Source organism: Theropithecus gelada, chromosome 3 (assembly GCF_003255815.1).
Source record: "Theropithecus gelada isolate Dixy chromosome 3, Tgel_1.0, whole genome shotgun sequence".
NCBI lineage: Eukaryota > Metazoa > Chordata > Mammalia > Primates > Cercopithecidae > Theropithecus > Theropithecus gelada.
In genome coordinates, this window is record NC_037670.1 from 109,580,962 (window position 1) to 109,598,007 (window position 17,046).

General features: G+C 35.7%; 1 protein-coding gene across 2 annotated transcripts in view; it reads right to left on the reverse strand.

Annotated features, from left to right (window-relative positions):
- COL1A2 (collagen type I alpha 2 chain) overlaps positions 1 to 17,046 on the reverse strand; it is a 37,185-nt gene that overhangs the window by 18,564 nt on the left and 1,575 nt on the right. Inside the window, exons 2-25 of one of the 2 annotated variants that reach the window (XM_025378627.1) lie at positions 15,433 to 15,443; positions 14,795 to 14,809; positions 14,118 to 14,153; positions 12,906 to 12,998; positions 11,556 to 11,609; positions 8,562 to 8,606; positions 8,416 to 8,469; positions 8,270 to 8,323; positions 7,909 to 7,962; positions 7,433 to 7,486; positions 6,865 to 6,918; positions 5,288 to 5,332; positions 4,942 to 4,995; positions 4,797 to 4,841; positions 4,353 to 4,406; positions 3,453 to 3,551; positions 3,265 to 3,309; positions 3,052 to 3,150; positions 2,576 to 2,629; positions 2,341 to 2,448; positions 1,934 to 1,987; positions 1,703 to 1,801; positions 733 to 786; positions 171 to 269 (exon numbers count right to left, since the gene is read on the reverse strand). In XM_025378627.1, the coding sequence (XP_025234412.1) occupies positions 171 to 269; positions 733 to 786; positions 1,703 to 1,801; positions 1,934 to 1,987; positions 2,341 to 2,448; positions 2,576 to 2,629; positions 3,052 to 3,150; positions 3,265 to 3,309; positions 3,453 to 3,551; positions 4,353 to 4,406; positions 4,797 to 4,841; positions 4,942 to 4,995; positions 5,288 to 5,332; positions 6,865 to 6,918; positions 7,433 to 7,486; positions 7,909 to 7,962; positions 8,270 to 8,323; positions 8,416 to 8,469; positions 8,562 to 8,606; positions 11,556 to 11,609; positions 12,906 to 12,998; positions 14,118 to 14,153; positions 14,795 to 14,809; positions 15,433 to 15,443 (1,433 nt within the window). The remainder of the gene's footprint in view (positions 1 to 170; positions 270 to 732; positions 787 to 1,702; positions 1,802 to 1,933; positions 1,988 to 2,340; positions 2,449 to 2,575; positions 2,630 to 3,051; positions 3,151 to 3,264; positions 3,310 to 3,452; positions 3,552 to 4,352; positions 4,407 to 4,796; positions 4,842 to 4,941; positions 4,996 to 5,287; positions 5,333 to 6,864; positions 6,919 to 7,432; positions 7,487 to 7,908; positions 7,963 to 8,269; positions 8,324 to 8,415; positions 8,470 to 8,561; positions 8,607 to 11,555; positions 11,610 to 12,905; positions 12,999 to 14,117; positions 14,154 to 14,794; positions 14,810 to 15,432; positions 15,444 to 17,046) is intronic. The other variant, XM_025378628.1, reaches the window with a different exon arrangement.

A 17,046-nucleotide genomic window follows, 5' to 3' on the forward strand; every position in this document is an offset into this window, starting at 1 on the left:
ATATAAGAATACACTGGAGGTAAACTCTTAATGTGATAGTGGCCTGCAGTTTTCCTGTGTTGAAAGGAAACTCCCTGAGACTGGACTGATTTGCAGGAGAGAAATACTAGAGTTTGGTAAAATGTGGCCACAAAAAGTGCTGAGGGTAAGAAAGTTGTGATGATTCTTACAGTGGGGCCTTTGGGTCCAGGGAATCCAATGTTGCCAGGCTCTCCTCTTGCTCCAGCTGGGCCAATTGGGCCAGGCCTGCCGTCGATGCCAGGGAGGCCCTAAAAGCAGAGTTATTTCAAGTTTACTCAGTGTCAACATATTCTCACAACCTCAAGCTTATGATGCTGCCACGGATGAAACAGAATAGTTTTCTGAATGCATAGAGCTTCTTGTATAAAGAGTCAATAAATTATGAATCCATTTTCCTTTTCTAACTAGGATGTCGGTACACACATAGCCAATTCAATCTCGTATGTACGCAATTTCCCTCGTTCCCTTCTCTTGTCATCCCCTTGTCACCTGCTTCAATTTTCCCTGCCATGTTTTTCTCTCCCCTGCTCTGCTTTTAGTCCTGCATTCATTTGGACTCCATAATTACAATCTATTACTCTGCATTCCCAGATGATATATGTGTCTGATATTTATTTTCAATGTGTTCATGTATAAATAAGCCACAAAATAGACTTGATAAGGGTGCAATAAGTGTCCTTGAAAATATAATGGAAAATGAGCAATACTTACGACAGGACCTTCTTTTCCAGCGGGGCCGATATTTCCAGGGGAACCAGGAAGACCCTATAAAATAAATGAAGATGCTTTTATATTGGCACTTTAACTTACATACTCAAGCCTCAGATTAACTGAAGTCTAACAAAGGCACTTTTTCCCTCCACTTTTTGTTTGTTGCCTAAAGTAAATCATTCGGAATATTAGCCACTAGCTGGGAAGTGTGAAGAGTTCTGAAATTTTTCTTCTATTTTTTTGTGGCTTTCCTTTTACAGAAATTTAGTGCAACTCACCCATTTATAGATATCTCAAGAAACTGTTAAGCAACATGCTATATGGGCAAAATGTATCACGTTATTTACCTCATAATAGAAAAACTAATACTTTTAGCAAGCAATTTCCGAAGTGGACTTCTTATTGCTATATTTGGTGTCGCTATTGCTTGTTTATGATACAATTACAGTTGATATTCACCCATAAGAGATTATGGAGGCAAAAAATTACTCTATTGCTATGGATTAGTGTGTCTATGGACCTAGAGGTTATTTCTCCATAGCTAGTGTGATGCTGAATACATTATAGCACTTTGTGATTGCTGGGAAAATGACTTCACTTATGAATCTAATAAACGAATAATGTATAGTCCTAATACATTTCATGAACACCTTATATAAAACTCACAAATTAAGATAAAAGATTCATGCTGATAGGAGAACCAACCTAATTTGGATATATTAAAATAGATCTGTTCTTCCAAAAACCTCATAGCCATTGTATCAAGTAATAAATAGAAAATGTATGAACTAATTAAATACATGAAAATATCTACTGAGCTTTGATAAAGTTAAGTTAAAAATGCGACTGTCAGCAAGACTACTAACAAATTTACTTTTGATGTTTTTATTGTTATCTTCAATATTAACCAACCCTTTAAAGAAGGAAGTAATGCCAGGTGTGGTTTGCTCAGAATCAGTCTGAAACTTACTCTGGGTCCCATGAGACCGGGCTCCCCAGGGCGACCAGCATCTCCATTGGGGCCTCGAACTCCAGCAGGGCCACTTGCACCACGACTACCAGGAGGGCCCTATTCAAAAAAAAAAAAAAAAAAAAGAAAAGAAAAAAAAAGAGATAGAGGAGGAGGATGCTAAAGCTAATGACACAACCACCACGAGAAGCATCAAGTTCCTTTCTAGGAAGTAAGTGATGGACAGCTTACCATGACGCCAGCTCTGCCATCAGCTCCAGGAAGACCACGAGAACCAGGACCACCCTGCAAGAAAGTACATGAGGGAATTAAAGAAATCTCTGGACTTTGATAAGGTAGAGTTTGTTAAAATAGCATGATGTCCTTACAGGGGAGATACAGACACAAACCAATGCAAAACACTTCACCCAACCCCTAGAGGAATTTTTAGATGAGCATCCTGCAAAAGTAGGTCAACATTGTTTCCAGGCCATTTTATAACATATTAAATTGAGAGTCACTGATTTAATAAGGCAGATGGAAAGCAGATGCTTTTTTTGCCTAAGAAAATAGAGTCAGTAATTTTGACCAATTCCCAATGAAGGGGTGTCATTATCTGCCTCTGATGTGTTTGGATGTTGGGAGCATTTGAAACCTACTCTCAGCCCAGGAGGTCCTGGAGGGCCAGCAGATCCAGCTTCCCCATTAGGGCCTCTCTTTCCTTCTTCACCACTGGGACCAGGAGGACCTTGGGGCCCAGCAGAGCCCTGTTTAATGAAAACAACAAAAGAAGAGGGAGTAAAAAAAATAATTTTTATACTATGTCCAGCTGGAGAAACTGGAATTAAAAAAAAACAATTAACTTTATAAAATTGTGATGATAGAGCTACTTACGGGCTCACCCTTGTTACCGCTCTCTCCTTTGGAGCCAGCTGGACCAGGCTCACCCTAGGGTTCAATACAGAACAGTGGTCAAATGACAAACATGTTGAAACTCTCTTGCAGACAAATCTCTTAGAATATTTGTGGGTCAAGGTAAAGAGAAGCTCAAGTTCTCTAAGAAATGTACCCAGTTCATATTTAAACTGCCTACAGGGGAATGGTATTGGTCAAAGGGACAAAACTGATACTGTAGAACTTTGCCTCATTTACCTTGAGGTAATGATCCAAGATAACAGGAGGGGAGTGTCTGTGTGCAAATAGCAGATGGGAGTGTATATACATACACTTACATAAGAAATATAAACTAAAAACGCTAAGGAAGAGAAAAATAGGAATAATAAAACTACAAGTGGAAGTCTAGATAGTGATGAAATAATGGCAGAGCTGGTATTTCAGGATGATGAGAACCCACAGTCATGACCACTTACAACAAGTCCTCTGGCACCAGTAGCACCAGCAGCACCAACAGGGCCAGGAATACCACGGGGTCCAGGGAGGCCAGGAGCCCCAGCAACACCGGGAAGGCCCTATGAAGGAAAATGCAGTGTGGTCCATTAGGGAGGTGATGGGTTGTAGAGGCAGTACACATTAAATGCCTTTAAAATCATAGCGGCACATTTTAGCTACACAGATATACTCACTGCAGCACCCTTGGCACCAGTGAGGCCGTTTGCTCCAGGATTACCCTATGAGGAAAAGGAAAAGAGAAGGATATCAGTTAATTGGAATATTTCTGTTCTTCTTTGACCCCACCTTCATTCTTCTTCTTCTCCCTACTCTACCTTCGTTTTCTTCTACTCAATAAAGGTTAAAGACAACGGTTACTTACAGGAGGTCCAACGGGGCCGGAGAGGCCTGGAAGACCCACTTCACCGCGGGGACCAGCGGGACCAGCAGGACCAGCGTTACCAACAGCTCCAATTTCACCCTAAAAGAGGAAATTAAACCAAGGATTTAACCAACAAATAATGACACAGCATAAACAGCATATCTGTTTTATTTATTTATTTATTTATTTATTTTTGAGACAGAGTCTAGCTCTGTCGCCCAGGCTGGAGTATAGTGGCGCGATCTCGGCTCACTGCAAGCTCCGCCTCCCGGGTTCAGGCCATTCTCCTGCCTCAGCCTCCCAAGTAGCTGGGACTATAGGCACCCGCCACCACGCCCGGCTAATTTTTTGTATTTTTAGTAGAGACGGGGTTTCACTGTGGTCTCGATCTCCTGACCTCGTGATCCGCCCGCCTCGGCCTCCCAAAATGCTGGGATTACAGGCGTGAGCCACCGTGCCTGGCCCATATCTGTTTTTAAGATGTCAAGTTTTATGAAAATTGCAATTACTTTTCTTATCTGTTTTATTACAGCAAGATTTTGAGTTTGGTTTCCTATTTTCCTTGCCTGGTTCTGCCATCTTGGCTACTGTTACTACCTTCCCTCTCCTTTGGTCTCTGTGATTGACTCTGGTTCTCAGTCAGTCCTAACTAACTTGGGAGAATCAGTTTCCATGTTGCCATCTATATCGATGGGCACAGTGCACAGTGTACAGTGCAGAGAAACGATCTACTTCAAACGTAGAGTGAGAAAACAGGTCATTCTATGTCCATTTTGAAGGGAAGCAATAATTAAGGTAATTGTTTTGTAATTATCTCTCTATCTGCAAACACAGTTCCAATCTTTCACATCACAGTAAAAAGTTTATCAAAGTAGTGACAATGGTCACCAGTGTTTTTACCTTGGGACCAGGGGCACCTGGGAAGCCTGGAGGGCCAGCAGACCCAATGGGACCCTGAAATCAAAGCAGAAGGTGATAAGAAATTTCCTCCAAGTAAATTAAGGAAACAATAACAATGACAGAAGATCGAAGTTGCTTACAGTGGCATGACACTATTTATATTAGTAAAGAAAAAAAATTGACAGCCAGTCTGTTGTCATTAGGATCTCATCAAAGTCAAGACATTCATGGTATCCAGGGTGGGGAGATTTTGCTTTACACATCAATCAAAAGTTCAGGTACTTATAAATGGCTTACACTACGTACAAATGGAGCCTTCAAAAGACCTCACAGAACATTTGGTAAAGTGTCTGAAATGATGCTATTTCATAAGAGATTAGTGAAGAAGACAGCTCCCACCCCACATTCTCAACTCCTTTCAAATTCCCCAGTGTCAAAACTTACAGCAGGACCCACGGGACCCACACTTCCATCACTGCCACGGGCACCCTAGAAAGAAAATAAAGAGGAAGATCAGGTGGAAACTTAAATGACAGTCATTAGAAGATTTTTTAAAAGGATGAAACTGAACAGAAATGGAAGCACTTACAGCAGGGCCAGGGGCACCAACACGTCCTCTCTCACCAGGAAGCCCACGGGCTCCCTAGAAGCAGAAATATTTTCAATAAAATCCAGAATGCTAATTTAAAAAATGTCACAGGCATCATTTGCTTTGTTCAATTTCCAACCTGTACAAGAATAACACTAAAAATAAATAAGTTGCCTTCTAATTCCAACTAAACAGTAGTGGATTTCTTTTAAGTATCAGAAGGCTATTAGAAAAATATCAAAGAATACAATGCTGAAGAATACAGTGATTAGCAAGAACATTAAAGAAGTTCCATCTCACAAAGAGTGTACACATTTAAATTTACAATGAAGTAGTCAATACTTACTGTTTGACCTGGAGTTCCATTTTCACCAGGGGCACCAGGTTCACCCTACATGGAGAAGAAGGATTGAGTTTTTGTTCATTAAATATAACAATTATTTTTCCTGATAGTGCAATTTTACCCTATTTTTTCGCTTTGAACCATTCATATATTTCGTAACATTTCTTACACATATAGATTGTTTTTCAATTATGCCAGACACACAGATTTTAAAATGTGCTAACATGAGTTTTTATTCAGATAGTACCACATGTCCAGGTTCTAAGGAAATGTGGTTAGTTGGGTGTACCTCCTCCCCAATTTCTCCCTTAGATTCTGGATATCAATTATATATTAGAAACAATATCATAAAAAGAGATGGCGAAGGATAGATTTACTTTCAATGTAACCATATTTATCCTCTTTAAAGTTGTTTTGAACACTCAGTGTTACCACTTTCATAAAATGTGCATGAAAAATTGAAGCTTCATAATATTTTTTAGAGCTATCATGTTTATTTCCAATCTATACTCTTAACCTGAGTAAAAACCAGGGTACTAGTAGTAGTAGTGGGATTTAATACTATGGCACATGTAAAAGAACTTTTCTTAAAAATAATCTGATTTTGATATAGGGGAAATATGGTTTAAGAGACCTCATAAGGACCCTTCATTTCCAGGATTCTATGTGAAGTCTATTATTTGGGAATAAGCATTGAAATGGCAGGGGGAGGATCATTTCTAGCCTATGACTTTCTAACCTCTAGATGTGTGACTTTGGGCAGGTCAATGGCTCTCACTAGGCCTCAGTTTCCCACCTCTGCAAAATGAGGGGGTCTCCAAAGCTCCTTGCAGCTCTAACATTTTATGATACAGTGATTAGTAGTCTGAGCTGTTATATCGGGCTCTTGGGAGAATGAGTTTGACCTTATCCATTTGTGTGGCAGCTGGAAAGTTAGAACAGATTCTCCATATTCATGTTCATTTCTGGTCCCGCTAGTATTCGTTACTCATTAATTTGTAATTACGTTGGTATTCACTTTAATATCACATTATCTCCTTAATAGGAAAGAGAACATTTTATAGTTGAAAACGCTGTCAAAGAAGAGCCTAGCCAAGAGATAACACACTTCTGAGACTTTAATTACCTAATTAAAAAATTTTTGAGTGTGCACAGATAAATCACAGGAAGGAGGTTGAAAAGTGTATAGTGACATGAATGTACCTATCTAATTAGTGTGTGGCAAAGGAGAATTTACAGTTTAAAATAATAGAGTGTTCTAATCTCTGATAATATGTTTATTTACTTTTATTTTGGCTGCAGAGAGACACTGAAATTACAGAGGGAGGAAAGAAAATGGAAGAAGAAACTATTAATATTATTTTTGTCTCAATTGTTTAATAGACATTGAATTAAATAAATATTAATAATTGACCTTTTGTCACAGACTCTCATAGTCCCCATCATTGAGGGATTTGAAGTACAGAAAAGAAAAAAAACTTTTTAGAATATGGGTAATCTTCAGTATAATATACTTTTTTGGAGGTCATGGGGAATTTCAATCAAGTGCTTAAAAACAGTGCTTCTAATTTAATATTTACCTTCACACCAGGAGCACCGGGCTGTCCCTTCAATCCATCCAGACCATTGTGTCCCTGAAAGGCAAGCCTTATTATAAAATACTGTTCCATGATAGTGTTTGGTCAAATAAAAATTGTATATCTTTGCCGTTAATCTCTCCTGGGTGAATCTTGTCTGCTGCAATAGAAAGAAGTCCAGTGTTCTGGGTCCCAGCAAACTTAGTCTATTGCCCTAGATAGGTCACTTAACTTTCCTGCCATTGAGAGAGAAGGATGGAGGACTAGGTGCTCTCTCACATCTTTTCCATCCTTAATAATTTTATGATTTTCAGATGGTCGTAAATAATAAATAATATGTGTTCCATATAATTTTCTCTGTAGTGAGCCTCTTTTTTGGTTGCTATGAACAGACTGAAAAAATTGCACCCCACTTTACTTTCAAGAAATCTGACTCTTTAACTCTTTCTTCCCTTTGGCAAACTCCAGGAATTTGAAAGTGAATATATGTCATCCAAGATTTTAAACATACTTGAGCTTTTTCCAAAAATTAATAGGCATTTTCTCTCATCTGAGTAAAGAATGTGCTTACCCTAATGCCTTTGAAGCCAGGAAGTCCAGGAGTTCCAGGGAAACCACGAGCACCCTTAGAAAGAAATGGAGAAGATGGTGAATAATGTTTTACCATAAATAAAAAGACAGTTACTTCTTCCCCCCAAAGTATTTATTCTCACCAAAGTTCAAGCTTTGAATCAAAGTCTAGTATACCTTTAAGCATGGAACGACAAATTAACCTACTCTAATGTAACTAAGAATATGGTGTTTGTAGAAAACACAATTTAGTTGCTTATATTATGCTTGCTGTCATTAGTATTCCATTATTTGCATGAATAAAATGTATATGCATTTTTTTTTTTTTTTTACTAGGCTCTTTTCTTTGTTAGATGCCTCCGATTCGTGTCATAAGTTTGGGTGACACCTATGTTGTCATTTAGATTGATGCTAGTTTTAGCAACTATCTTATAGGCCTATGATGTTTGTGCTATCTACCAATGTAAAAAGTCTCACCTGTGGTCCAACAACTCCTCTCTCACCAGGTCGTCCGGGTTTTCCAGGGTGACCCTAAACATGAAAACATAGTACAGTCAACTTCTTCTTGGTAAACTATCAGACAAAATGGGGGAAATCTTGGTTTTTACAAAAGGGGAGAAAGTTATCACATAAAAATGTGGATCCAGATACATATTTCATATTTCCCTTAACATAAGCAGGTTAGTTAATGTTTCATTAAAATATCATTTCCCATGTATTAAGAGTTCTTTCAGGCATATTCAGCTTTTGGCAGAATACTTAATTTGAATCTAGAAAATCTTGTTGAGGCAGGAGTATTTAAATAGCATTTTGAAAGTGCTTAAGAGTAAATACTTACATCTTCACCAGCCTTGCCAGGAGGGCCAGCTGGACCACGAGAGCCTGCAGGACCCTAAGAAAATGGGAGACCCATCATTTCGTTAAGGTTATATTCATAAACTCCCAGGAAAAAAACTGATCACAAAGGTGGAAAAAGGTACTCACAGTTTGACCAGGTTCACCAGGCTCACCAGCAGGTCCTTGGAAACCTTGAGGGCCCTAAAAGAAGAAAAGAATGTCATACTCCAAGCCTTTATTTCTTAATTCTCTGTCTTTTTACATAAGAGGCATAATAAACTTTCAGTACTTACTGGGGCTCCAGCTGCACCAGGAGGGCCTCTAGGTCCCATTAAACCCTGTAAAGAAAACAGATATATCAATAGTTAGCACTGATAAGTGGTCATGGTGTTGGCTGGCATCAGATATGACCAACTTAGCAGTGCCATAGACATTTTGTGATGGACAGACAGAATTGTTGTGGTTTTATTCCATAGTTTTTATTTCTCCTGAGGAAGAATTTAAGGACTCAAGCTTCTTGCATTAGTTCTGCCCCTTTGCTTTTCCTTTTTTCCCAATCCAAATCAATAGAAATCAGTGAGAATTAGATGGGACAGTCATAAGTTCCTTAAACTTGTGCACGATTGGGCATATTGAGATTGTTCTGATGCAATGAAGGGCATCAGTCTTTGCACAAGTGCAGAATATACAATTGTCTTATATGCAGCAGATGAAGCATTTCCATTTGGATTTTTTTGATCATATGTCATCTTCCTATATCATATTTAGCTAAGAAATTGGTACTTTTATTGCCACAAAGGACATAAATTGAAAAGAATCAAAAGTCCTTCTTAATGATTAAAGGGAAGTTTGTTATAACCTTATCGCTCCTCTAAGGGTTATTGGTGACTGATGAAAATGTCAAACAAAAGTGGATGTAATGAGGGGTGAAGGAAAAATAAAATATTATTGAAACAGCCTTCTGGAAAAGTCTATTATATTATATTATTGTTGAAAATATGGCCCAGATGATGGAAGATTGTTTTTCCCTTTGTTCTTCTGTAGCACAAAAGTAGGGTAAAACAGACTGTTACTAGTTCATACACCAAAAACCCTTTCTTGACTCCTCTTTGCAGTAATCAATGTCTGTGTAAGCTCATCTGTAGGGTCTGTTCCTCATAATGCTGAAAATATTTCATGTACCAGTCTCAAGTAATTTGTTCATGACATCAGCCGTGGGGACTCTGCAGTCAAACCTACCCTACTATATTAATGCCTAGAGTGAAATAACATGGATTTTATTTAAAATGTATGTCATTTTAATTATAAGAATTATTCATTTGGTTTTAGAAATTGCTCCAACATTAAAAGAAACTGTCACTTTTCAATCACAATAGCTTTTTAGGCATATGTTAAAAAATAATTTTCTTTGACACCAGGAATTTCTAATTATATTTGTTTATTTTTTCATGTATTTGCAACAATTTCATTTACATAAAATGTAGTGTATTTCGTGGAGGCTGTGAGACAGTATGATTACTCATTAATTCAGAGAAGAACCCTGTGGGATTTTATAGTTATTGATTTTCCAGCATGGAGAATTATTTTAATACTTTATATTTAATACTAATACTTTATTGCTGCCTATCTTCCCTATTTGTGAAACACATATCTGTTGATTACATATATCTCTGCATGTGTGTGGATGTGCAAGCTTAAATTATATTTCACCGATATTTCAAAGTAAAATACTCTGCTTTATGCCCCTAAGACAGATGTTCCAAAAACAGGGGAATCTGAAATCCATATTAATTTTCCCAGCTTAGTGGGCTTTTTAAAAATGACATTTAGTGGCTCTTTACTTTCCACCCTTTGCTTCTTCTTGAGATATAGGTACTGCTTTAAAACTGACTAATGTCCAGCATTAGGTGAAACAGCTAATTTCAAATATCCAATATAAACAAAGCCAAAATAAACGCTCTACTTTTTCATTTCAGATATGAACATTTTAAATTACCAGAGAAAATTAGGGAATTAGAAGTCATCGATTAAAGGTAGATTATTTCTCAAGTGAGAGTTCTAATCTACAGAAAATATTATCTCACCCTTAGAGTATATTAGCTTACTGTGGGCCATTAGCTCCAGCAGAACATCTTCTTTTGAAGCTAGAGCACTAAGTGCACTGCCCAGGTAAAATTTACATTTTAAAGACCATGTTGACTTTGGGCAGATAAATACCTTAGTTTTGAAACAGTTAATTAAAATCACTAAATTGCATGTGTGTGTGTATACATTCAATTTTGTAGTGCTTAATCAACCTAACACTTTGACTTCTGGCAATTTTTCCCTCTATTTCATATATGCTAGTACACATTTCGCATGCTCATATTAGCATTTTTCCCTTCAAACATCTCTAATGCTTGTTAGAAGCTTCATTTGTTAATAGTCATCATCATCATCATCATATTGGGAACGTTTCTAAGCGGTGCTCCACTGATAGGGTATGGTGCTGAATATTTGTACTGAGTGACATAAATGCTAGATTTTTACTCATACTCTATTCTGTATTGATTTACAATCAATAGACTAAAAAAGAATTTTTTTTTGGTCAAAATATAGAAAAAGAAACATTTCCTATATTGTTAACTCCTTGAGGAGGGATCAGAATCTGTCATATTCCTTGTAATTTCCCCAGTTCCTAATACCGTTTAGGGCCCATTGAAGGTACCTGATTAATATCCATTGACTAAATGAGTGGTTTATTCAAGGACTAGGTACATAAACCATGATGTCATCAAATATTAGACATCTTGTCTGGCAGCTAGTTCTAATTATGTCATTAGTTACCTGGACGACCTTGAGAAAAGGACTTAAACTCTCCCATTTTAAAATGAATTAGCTGGACTAGAACTTGTTGATCCTTTCCAACAAGTTCAGAGAACTTAATAAATAGTTCTATGTCTCTAAGTGTTGCTTAAAATTCTAAGCAATGCTAAAGAATATTAAAAAAATTAATCAGAGTGATTACTGTTTTAAATTAAATTTATTTGCTCAAATTATGATTACTATATCCAAAGATTATTTCTTGAACATAAGTATATGACCTATCTTAATGAGGCACTTTTGTAAAGAAAAGTAAACTCCTTAACTTATGTTTTCATAAATTTGAAGACAAAAAGAGTTGTTTTTATATGATCTAAGTATTGAGTATTAACTTAGGTAGCTAAATAAATGGCGTTGTAAAATGTGACATACAATGAATTCTTTATTTAGTAAATTTTTTGGCTAAGATAAACAGATAAGCATACCATTGGTCCAGGGCCAAGTCCAACTCCTTTTCCATCATACTGAGCAGCAAAGTTCTAGAGGAGTAAAAAAAAAAATATATGTATATTATATATATATAAAAAATATTTTTAGTTACTAGCCATGTCGTTCATTTTCTCATTTTACTTGTCAATATTTTTCTGTTGTTATTTAAAAGAGGGGAATGTTTTTGATATAATTATTAGTTTAAAATTCTATATTGAACTAAATTCCTAAAAAGTCAGGAGAGCTGTACATTTAAAACTTGGCCTACATCTCTTTGAAATGGAGAACTTCCCTACTTTATTTTTTGAGCCCTTCTTCTGCCTTAACTCAGTGTCTCCACTCCCACCTTTTACTTCTACACTGAGGAAGGAAAGCTTTCTAAACTTTTAATGTTACTAAGGGCTCCTGATAAATTAGACAGAGCTCAAGAGGACATCTTCGCATTTTCACCTGTTGCCCTTCCTCACCGGAGCTACACAAAATGACTAAGGGATCTTTTTCTTGCCTGAGTTTCAGGAAGGATATAAAGAGTTTTCAAGTTTAGAGGAAAATTAAATTAAAATGCCCCTTGGAAGATAAAACTTTTAAAAACTAGTTCACAGTAATAACTTTACTGTTAAAGATCTCTCTTATAGTGGTAGCTCTATTAAAGAAGCTGCTTTTTAATGCCCTTCATAGATAAGCAATCATAATAAGATCTTTGGGGGAGAAAGGTCTTATTTTACTGGCATACAGTTGGGTGTTAGAATCAGGCTTCTGATTCATAGTGCTAACCAATTAAGCAAAATGTTTTCCTTCCTGCAGTGAGGCCATTTGGCATTCATACCATTGTTAAAGACATAAAGCTAAAAGAAGATATTAATGAAAAAGGGAAATGTACTTTTCTCAAATTAGTTTCAAGCAAATTAAACCTAAAACCGCTTTGAATGTTGGTTCAGCAGACTTCAAGTCAAGGAGAATAAAAAGCGTAGGATGTTTGTGAAATTGCTTAAGATCAGGGATTTTGCGTATGTAGTTCAATCTAATCAAACTCTTTAATTATGTAACACCTCTTATTTGTGCCTTACTGATAAAAGATATTAAATCTCCAAATTAAATAATGGTAATGATGGCCACAGCTAACTTCAGCGCACACAAAGACCAGTCCTGTAATTGACAAGGGCTCACAAAGAGAATGGGTAAAGCAGAATCTTGAGTGAAGAAACCAAATAAATGAAATAAAATATACTAATTTTCAAATAGAACAATTATCCCTTAACTGCTAAAAATAAATTCCACAATAAGCCTTCTTTCAACAGAGAGAAACTGAAGTTAGCTAAAAGTTAGCAATACTTAGGACACCTTACCCCACCAAGACCAGGGGGGCCAGGAGGACCAGGTGGACCAGGAGGGCCTGTGGGACCATCTTCACCATCTCTGCCTGGGGGGCCTGGTGGACCCTGTTATGTAAAAAATGAATAAGGTCAGGTTAGACAGGCCCTGTAGAAACCTGAGAATTATATGTGGTAAGATCAGTTGTTTAGACCTTTCTATGTGCAAGTAGGGTGGAAATTTAATATACTATATTTGTCATTGGTTGACATTCACTTATGAGTCTATTTTAGAAAAAGGGTTAATAACTCTCAAGATATCACAGGGTAGCTTTCCTAAAGAAGTATCTCAGCCATTGAATATTAATTTGTACTGAAGCTCCAGTATTCAAATATAAAAATTATAGCCAAACAGTATGGTTCTGTGTGCTTCACATGTTTAACAGTGCACAAGGATTTACATTGTATTGTTATTTGCCGATCTCTGACTGTGACAAACTTATTCAATAGTTTTGGTATGTTACATGTAAATAAATTAATTGATATGACAGTTAATAAGGTTGCTTTATCATACGATAGAAAATCCTGCAGATTTACTATCATTAACTACTTGTGTTATTAAAATAATTAACTGATATAATTCTATTTCTAATAAATTGTTTGAGTGGAATACATGTAAGTCTCCACTTCCTAACAGATATAAGATATAGGTATTCACATATTGGCAAAAGTGTTATATAATGCAAAACCACGCAGTTATAAATGTCAAATAAGCATTGCAGGGAGATTTAATAATGCCACAAATAAAATGTAAGCCTGACTTGTACATGTATGAATTTGAGCAGAGAAACATGTTACTGACTACTAATTCACTATTATTTCCAAGCTACCTAAGGGATCTTACTTCAAAAGCAAACCAAATATGTTAAAGAGAGGACTGTGGTAGTAGGTAGATACATTTTCATTATGCATGTGTTGGATGGGTAAATTATAAAGAAAGTAGGCCATGCAAATAATATGACTGTAACAGTTTTTCTTTTTTAACGGTAATTTTGACCTAAAACAAATATTGATTATACGTAATAATACTCATTCACTTCTTCTGCAGTGCATTACCTGTTTAAAGGGGTGTACAATTATCTGGATACATAATATTCTTATAAATTGCCAGTTGCCAGTTCCTATAGTTTCTAATATATAGCTATTCAAATATGGGGTAAAGCCCTTTATAGTTCAAAAATTACACACCCTTTCTCCACGTGGTCCTCTATCTCCGGCTGGGCCCTACAGGAAAGATACAAACAGCACAATAATAAATGCCTAAGAAGTAATTTCCAGTGAATAAGCAAATCATTCTTGATAATAATTAGTTGGTAAGACTGATCTAACTACAATGTTATTAGATACTACATAAAAAATCGACACAATGCAATAGATAAAAGTACATTTTTAAATTGTAATTATACGTAATTTTTTTCAGCTGGGGGATTGGAAGCTGCCACAGTCTTCAGCTATTGGGTTAATACTATGCATAGCATTTGAATAAGATGATAACTGTAGGTGAAATGACCATTTTGTTACATTTTTAACAGCACATTTATATAGTGAAAGCTCTTTAAAATAACTTTTTTACTACCTATAATTAACATAATATGCTTTCCATCTCCAGAATAAAAACAAGTCATTTTTTTCATTTTGTATGTAAATCACCAGTTTGTATCACATAAATGTAATTACGGATGATTCTGGAAGATAATTAAACTTTGTTATCGTAAACATCAAAGCTACTTTATTTTATGCTTTAGCTAATGCATATTCATATGAGCAAAATTTTGATATTTTCCTTCCATAGTCTACTATAAATTTAGTTAAATTATAAGTTATCCCTGATAATTTTAGATGTTTATGGAGTATTATACTCTTACCTTTCTTACAGTTTCCTAGAAAAGAAGAAATCAAAGATTATTATGAAGAAAATTGTATATATATTTTAAAACAGCTTCCATTTTGAAGTAGTAAACAAATATACCTTCACAATTCATTACATTATGCATTTACTATTATCTTAGTTTAATATTTCAAACTACAATTTAAAATTTTGCCAATACATCAAATAAAAATATGTACCTACAGAACAAAAAATACATATCAATACTTACCTGTAATTATGCCTCAAATTCAATTCACGAGCTAAGAATGTGTTAACAATAAATGCTTTTGCAAATGATTCCAAAGGAGTGAAAAGATTCTCTAGCTCAGTGAAATCTTCTGCTTCATAGTAGCAGATCCTAAAACTCAAACTTCTATTGGATTATTTACTCTATATTTCGTATGAGTATTTTATAAACTTAGTCTTATTCAGTAGCCCCGCCTATTTTGGAAAATTGGGTGGGTACTTTCTAAGGCTGCCAGAAAGGTTTTGACTATCAAAATTCTTCACAATTTTCTTGGGAATCTAGGATGGTCAATATTAATGTAACTTCTTCCCTTCCAAGAGAAGACATCACTGTAGCCAAGGGAATCAAAGTATTTTTAAAAAAATTCTAAAAATAATTTTACTCACCTCTTGTAAAGCTGTAGATAAAAAAGAAAAGATAGGAAATAATTATTAGTATCACCTCATGGATCAATAGCAATAATTAACAAATAGAGAGACAAGTTTATAAAATTGAGCTACCTAATTAAAGGACCAATTATATATTTTATTAAGAATATTTTAATGACTTGGAAATTATGCAGGCCAAAAGCATGGCAGGGATCAGCAGGGTGATTTGTTTGCAATATTAATATGTAAATATATTTTGAATTAAATTGTTAATTATTTACTATTGTATAAATGCTGTGAAATATTAATGTGTCTGAAGGATATTTCGAATACTTAGCAATTAAGCTGGTAAAGTGCACAGATGAATCGCTGAATGTAAGACAAGATTAGTAGATTGATGAGGAAGCAATTTATAGCTTAATCCATATTTAATACCTAAATATCTAGAAAAGGTAAAATTTAGGAAAGTATGCTACCTTAAAATTCTATATTGAAATTTGTTTTTTATAAAACATTGAAGTAGACTTACTTTTTTATAAAACATTGAAGTTACCTAGTACTTCATTGAGTTTGTACTGTTCTTAATACCCTTTTTCAAAAGGTCTAATTTGCACATTATTAACTGTGAAGATGGATTAATTCAGACATCTGAATTTTGCTTTAAATTAGTTCACTTAAATTAGGTAAGGTCATTTTACCAATATGTATCATTTTTGTCCCTGAGAAAGAGCTTTGTATAAATGGAAAAACTGTGGATTAAAGATCTTGAAAAATAATAGAAAAAATAAACAAAAGTACTATCCCCCCTTTTGCCATAATTGTTGTAAGTCCTTAAAGAGTGAATTCCTCTCCTACAGTATAAAAATTATCGGTTAATACAGGATACAAGTGTGGCCAAGCTTGCAATAGGATGAATCACCCCTAAAATTGCTTTAATGAGGTGGCCAAGAAGTGCGTTATTTGAAGTGAGAACATCTGTTGCAACAGTCACAATTCAGGAGGGTGGACCACATCCAGCACTGACATTTAAGGGCAATTTATGAGAATTACTGTTAAATTACAAGAATGATATGTTTACTTCATTGTGTCCATCAATAGGAAGAATAATTATGCCTGACTTTATTAACGGAAGCCCTTATGATTTTGGAAATTTGCCTTTTAATTACTCAGACATGGACCATTTTGAAGAATGTGTGTTTGATAACATTTATTCCAGAGTGTGGTTGGTTGTTGATCAGAAGGTAAGTTGCCTTTGTACCTTCAAATTTCCCTAAGTCTGCCTTCATTTTATTCTCTAGGAGCCAACTCTTTCTTCCCACTCTCAGATCTCATTAAAAATATGAACTCGGTAATGTGACTTTGTTCAGTGCAATTACTCCTTAGTACACTAAAAGTGAATGAAGGGGGAACAGACAGACACACACACACACAGACGCGCGCGCGCGCGCGCACACACACACACACACACACTCATTAGTAATTATGCGGTAGTAGACACCGTGCTATGTGGTTGGAACAACTTTTTGGAGTACTGGGTGTGGTCAGACAATACCATCCCCCGTCTAGTCAATATCTTTGTCTAGTACTTTGGCAGCCATTTTCAAGATGAAAACGGACTGATCTTCTTCATTC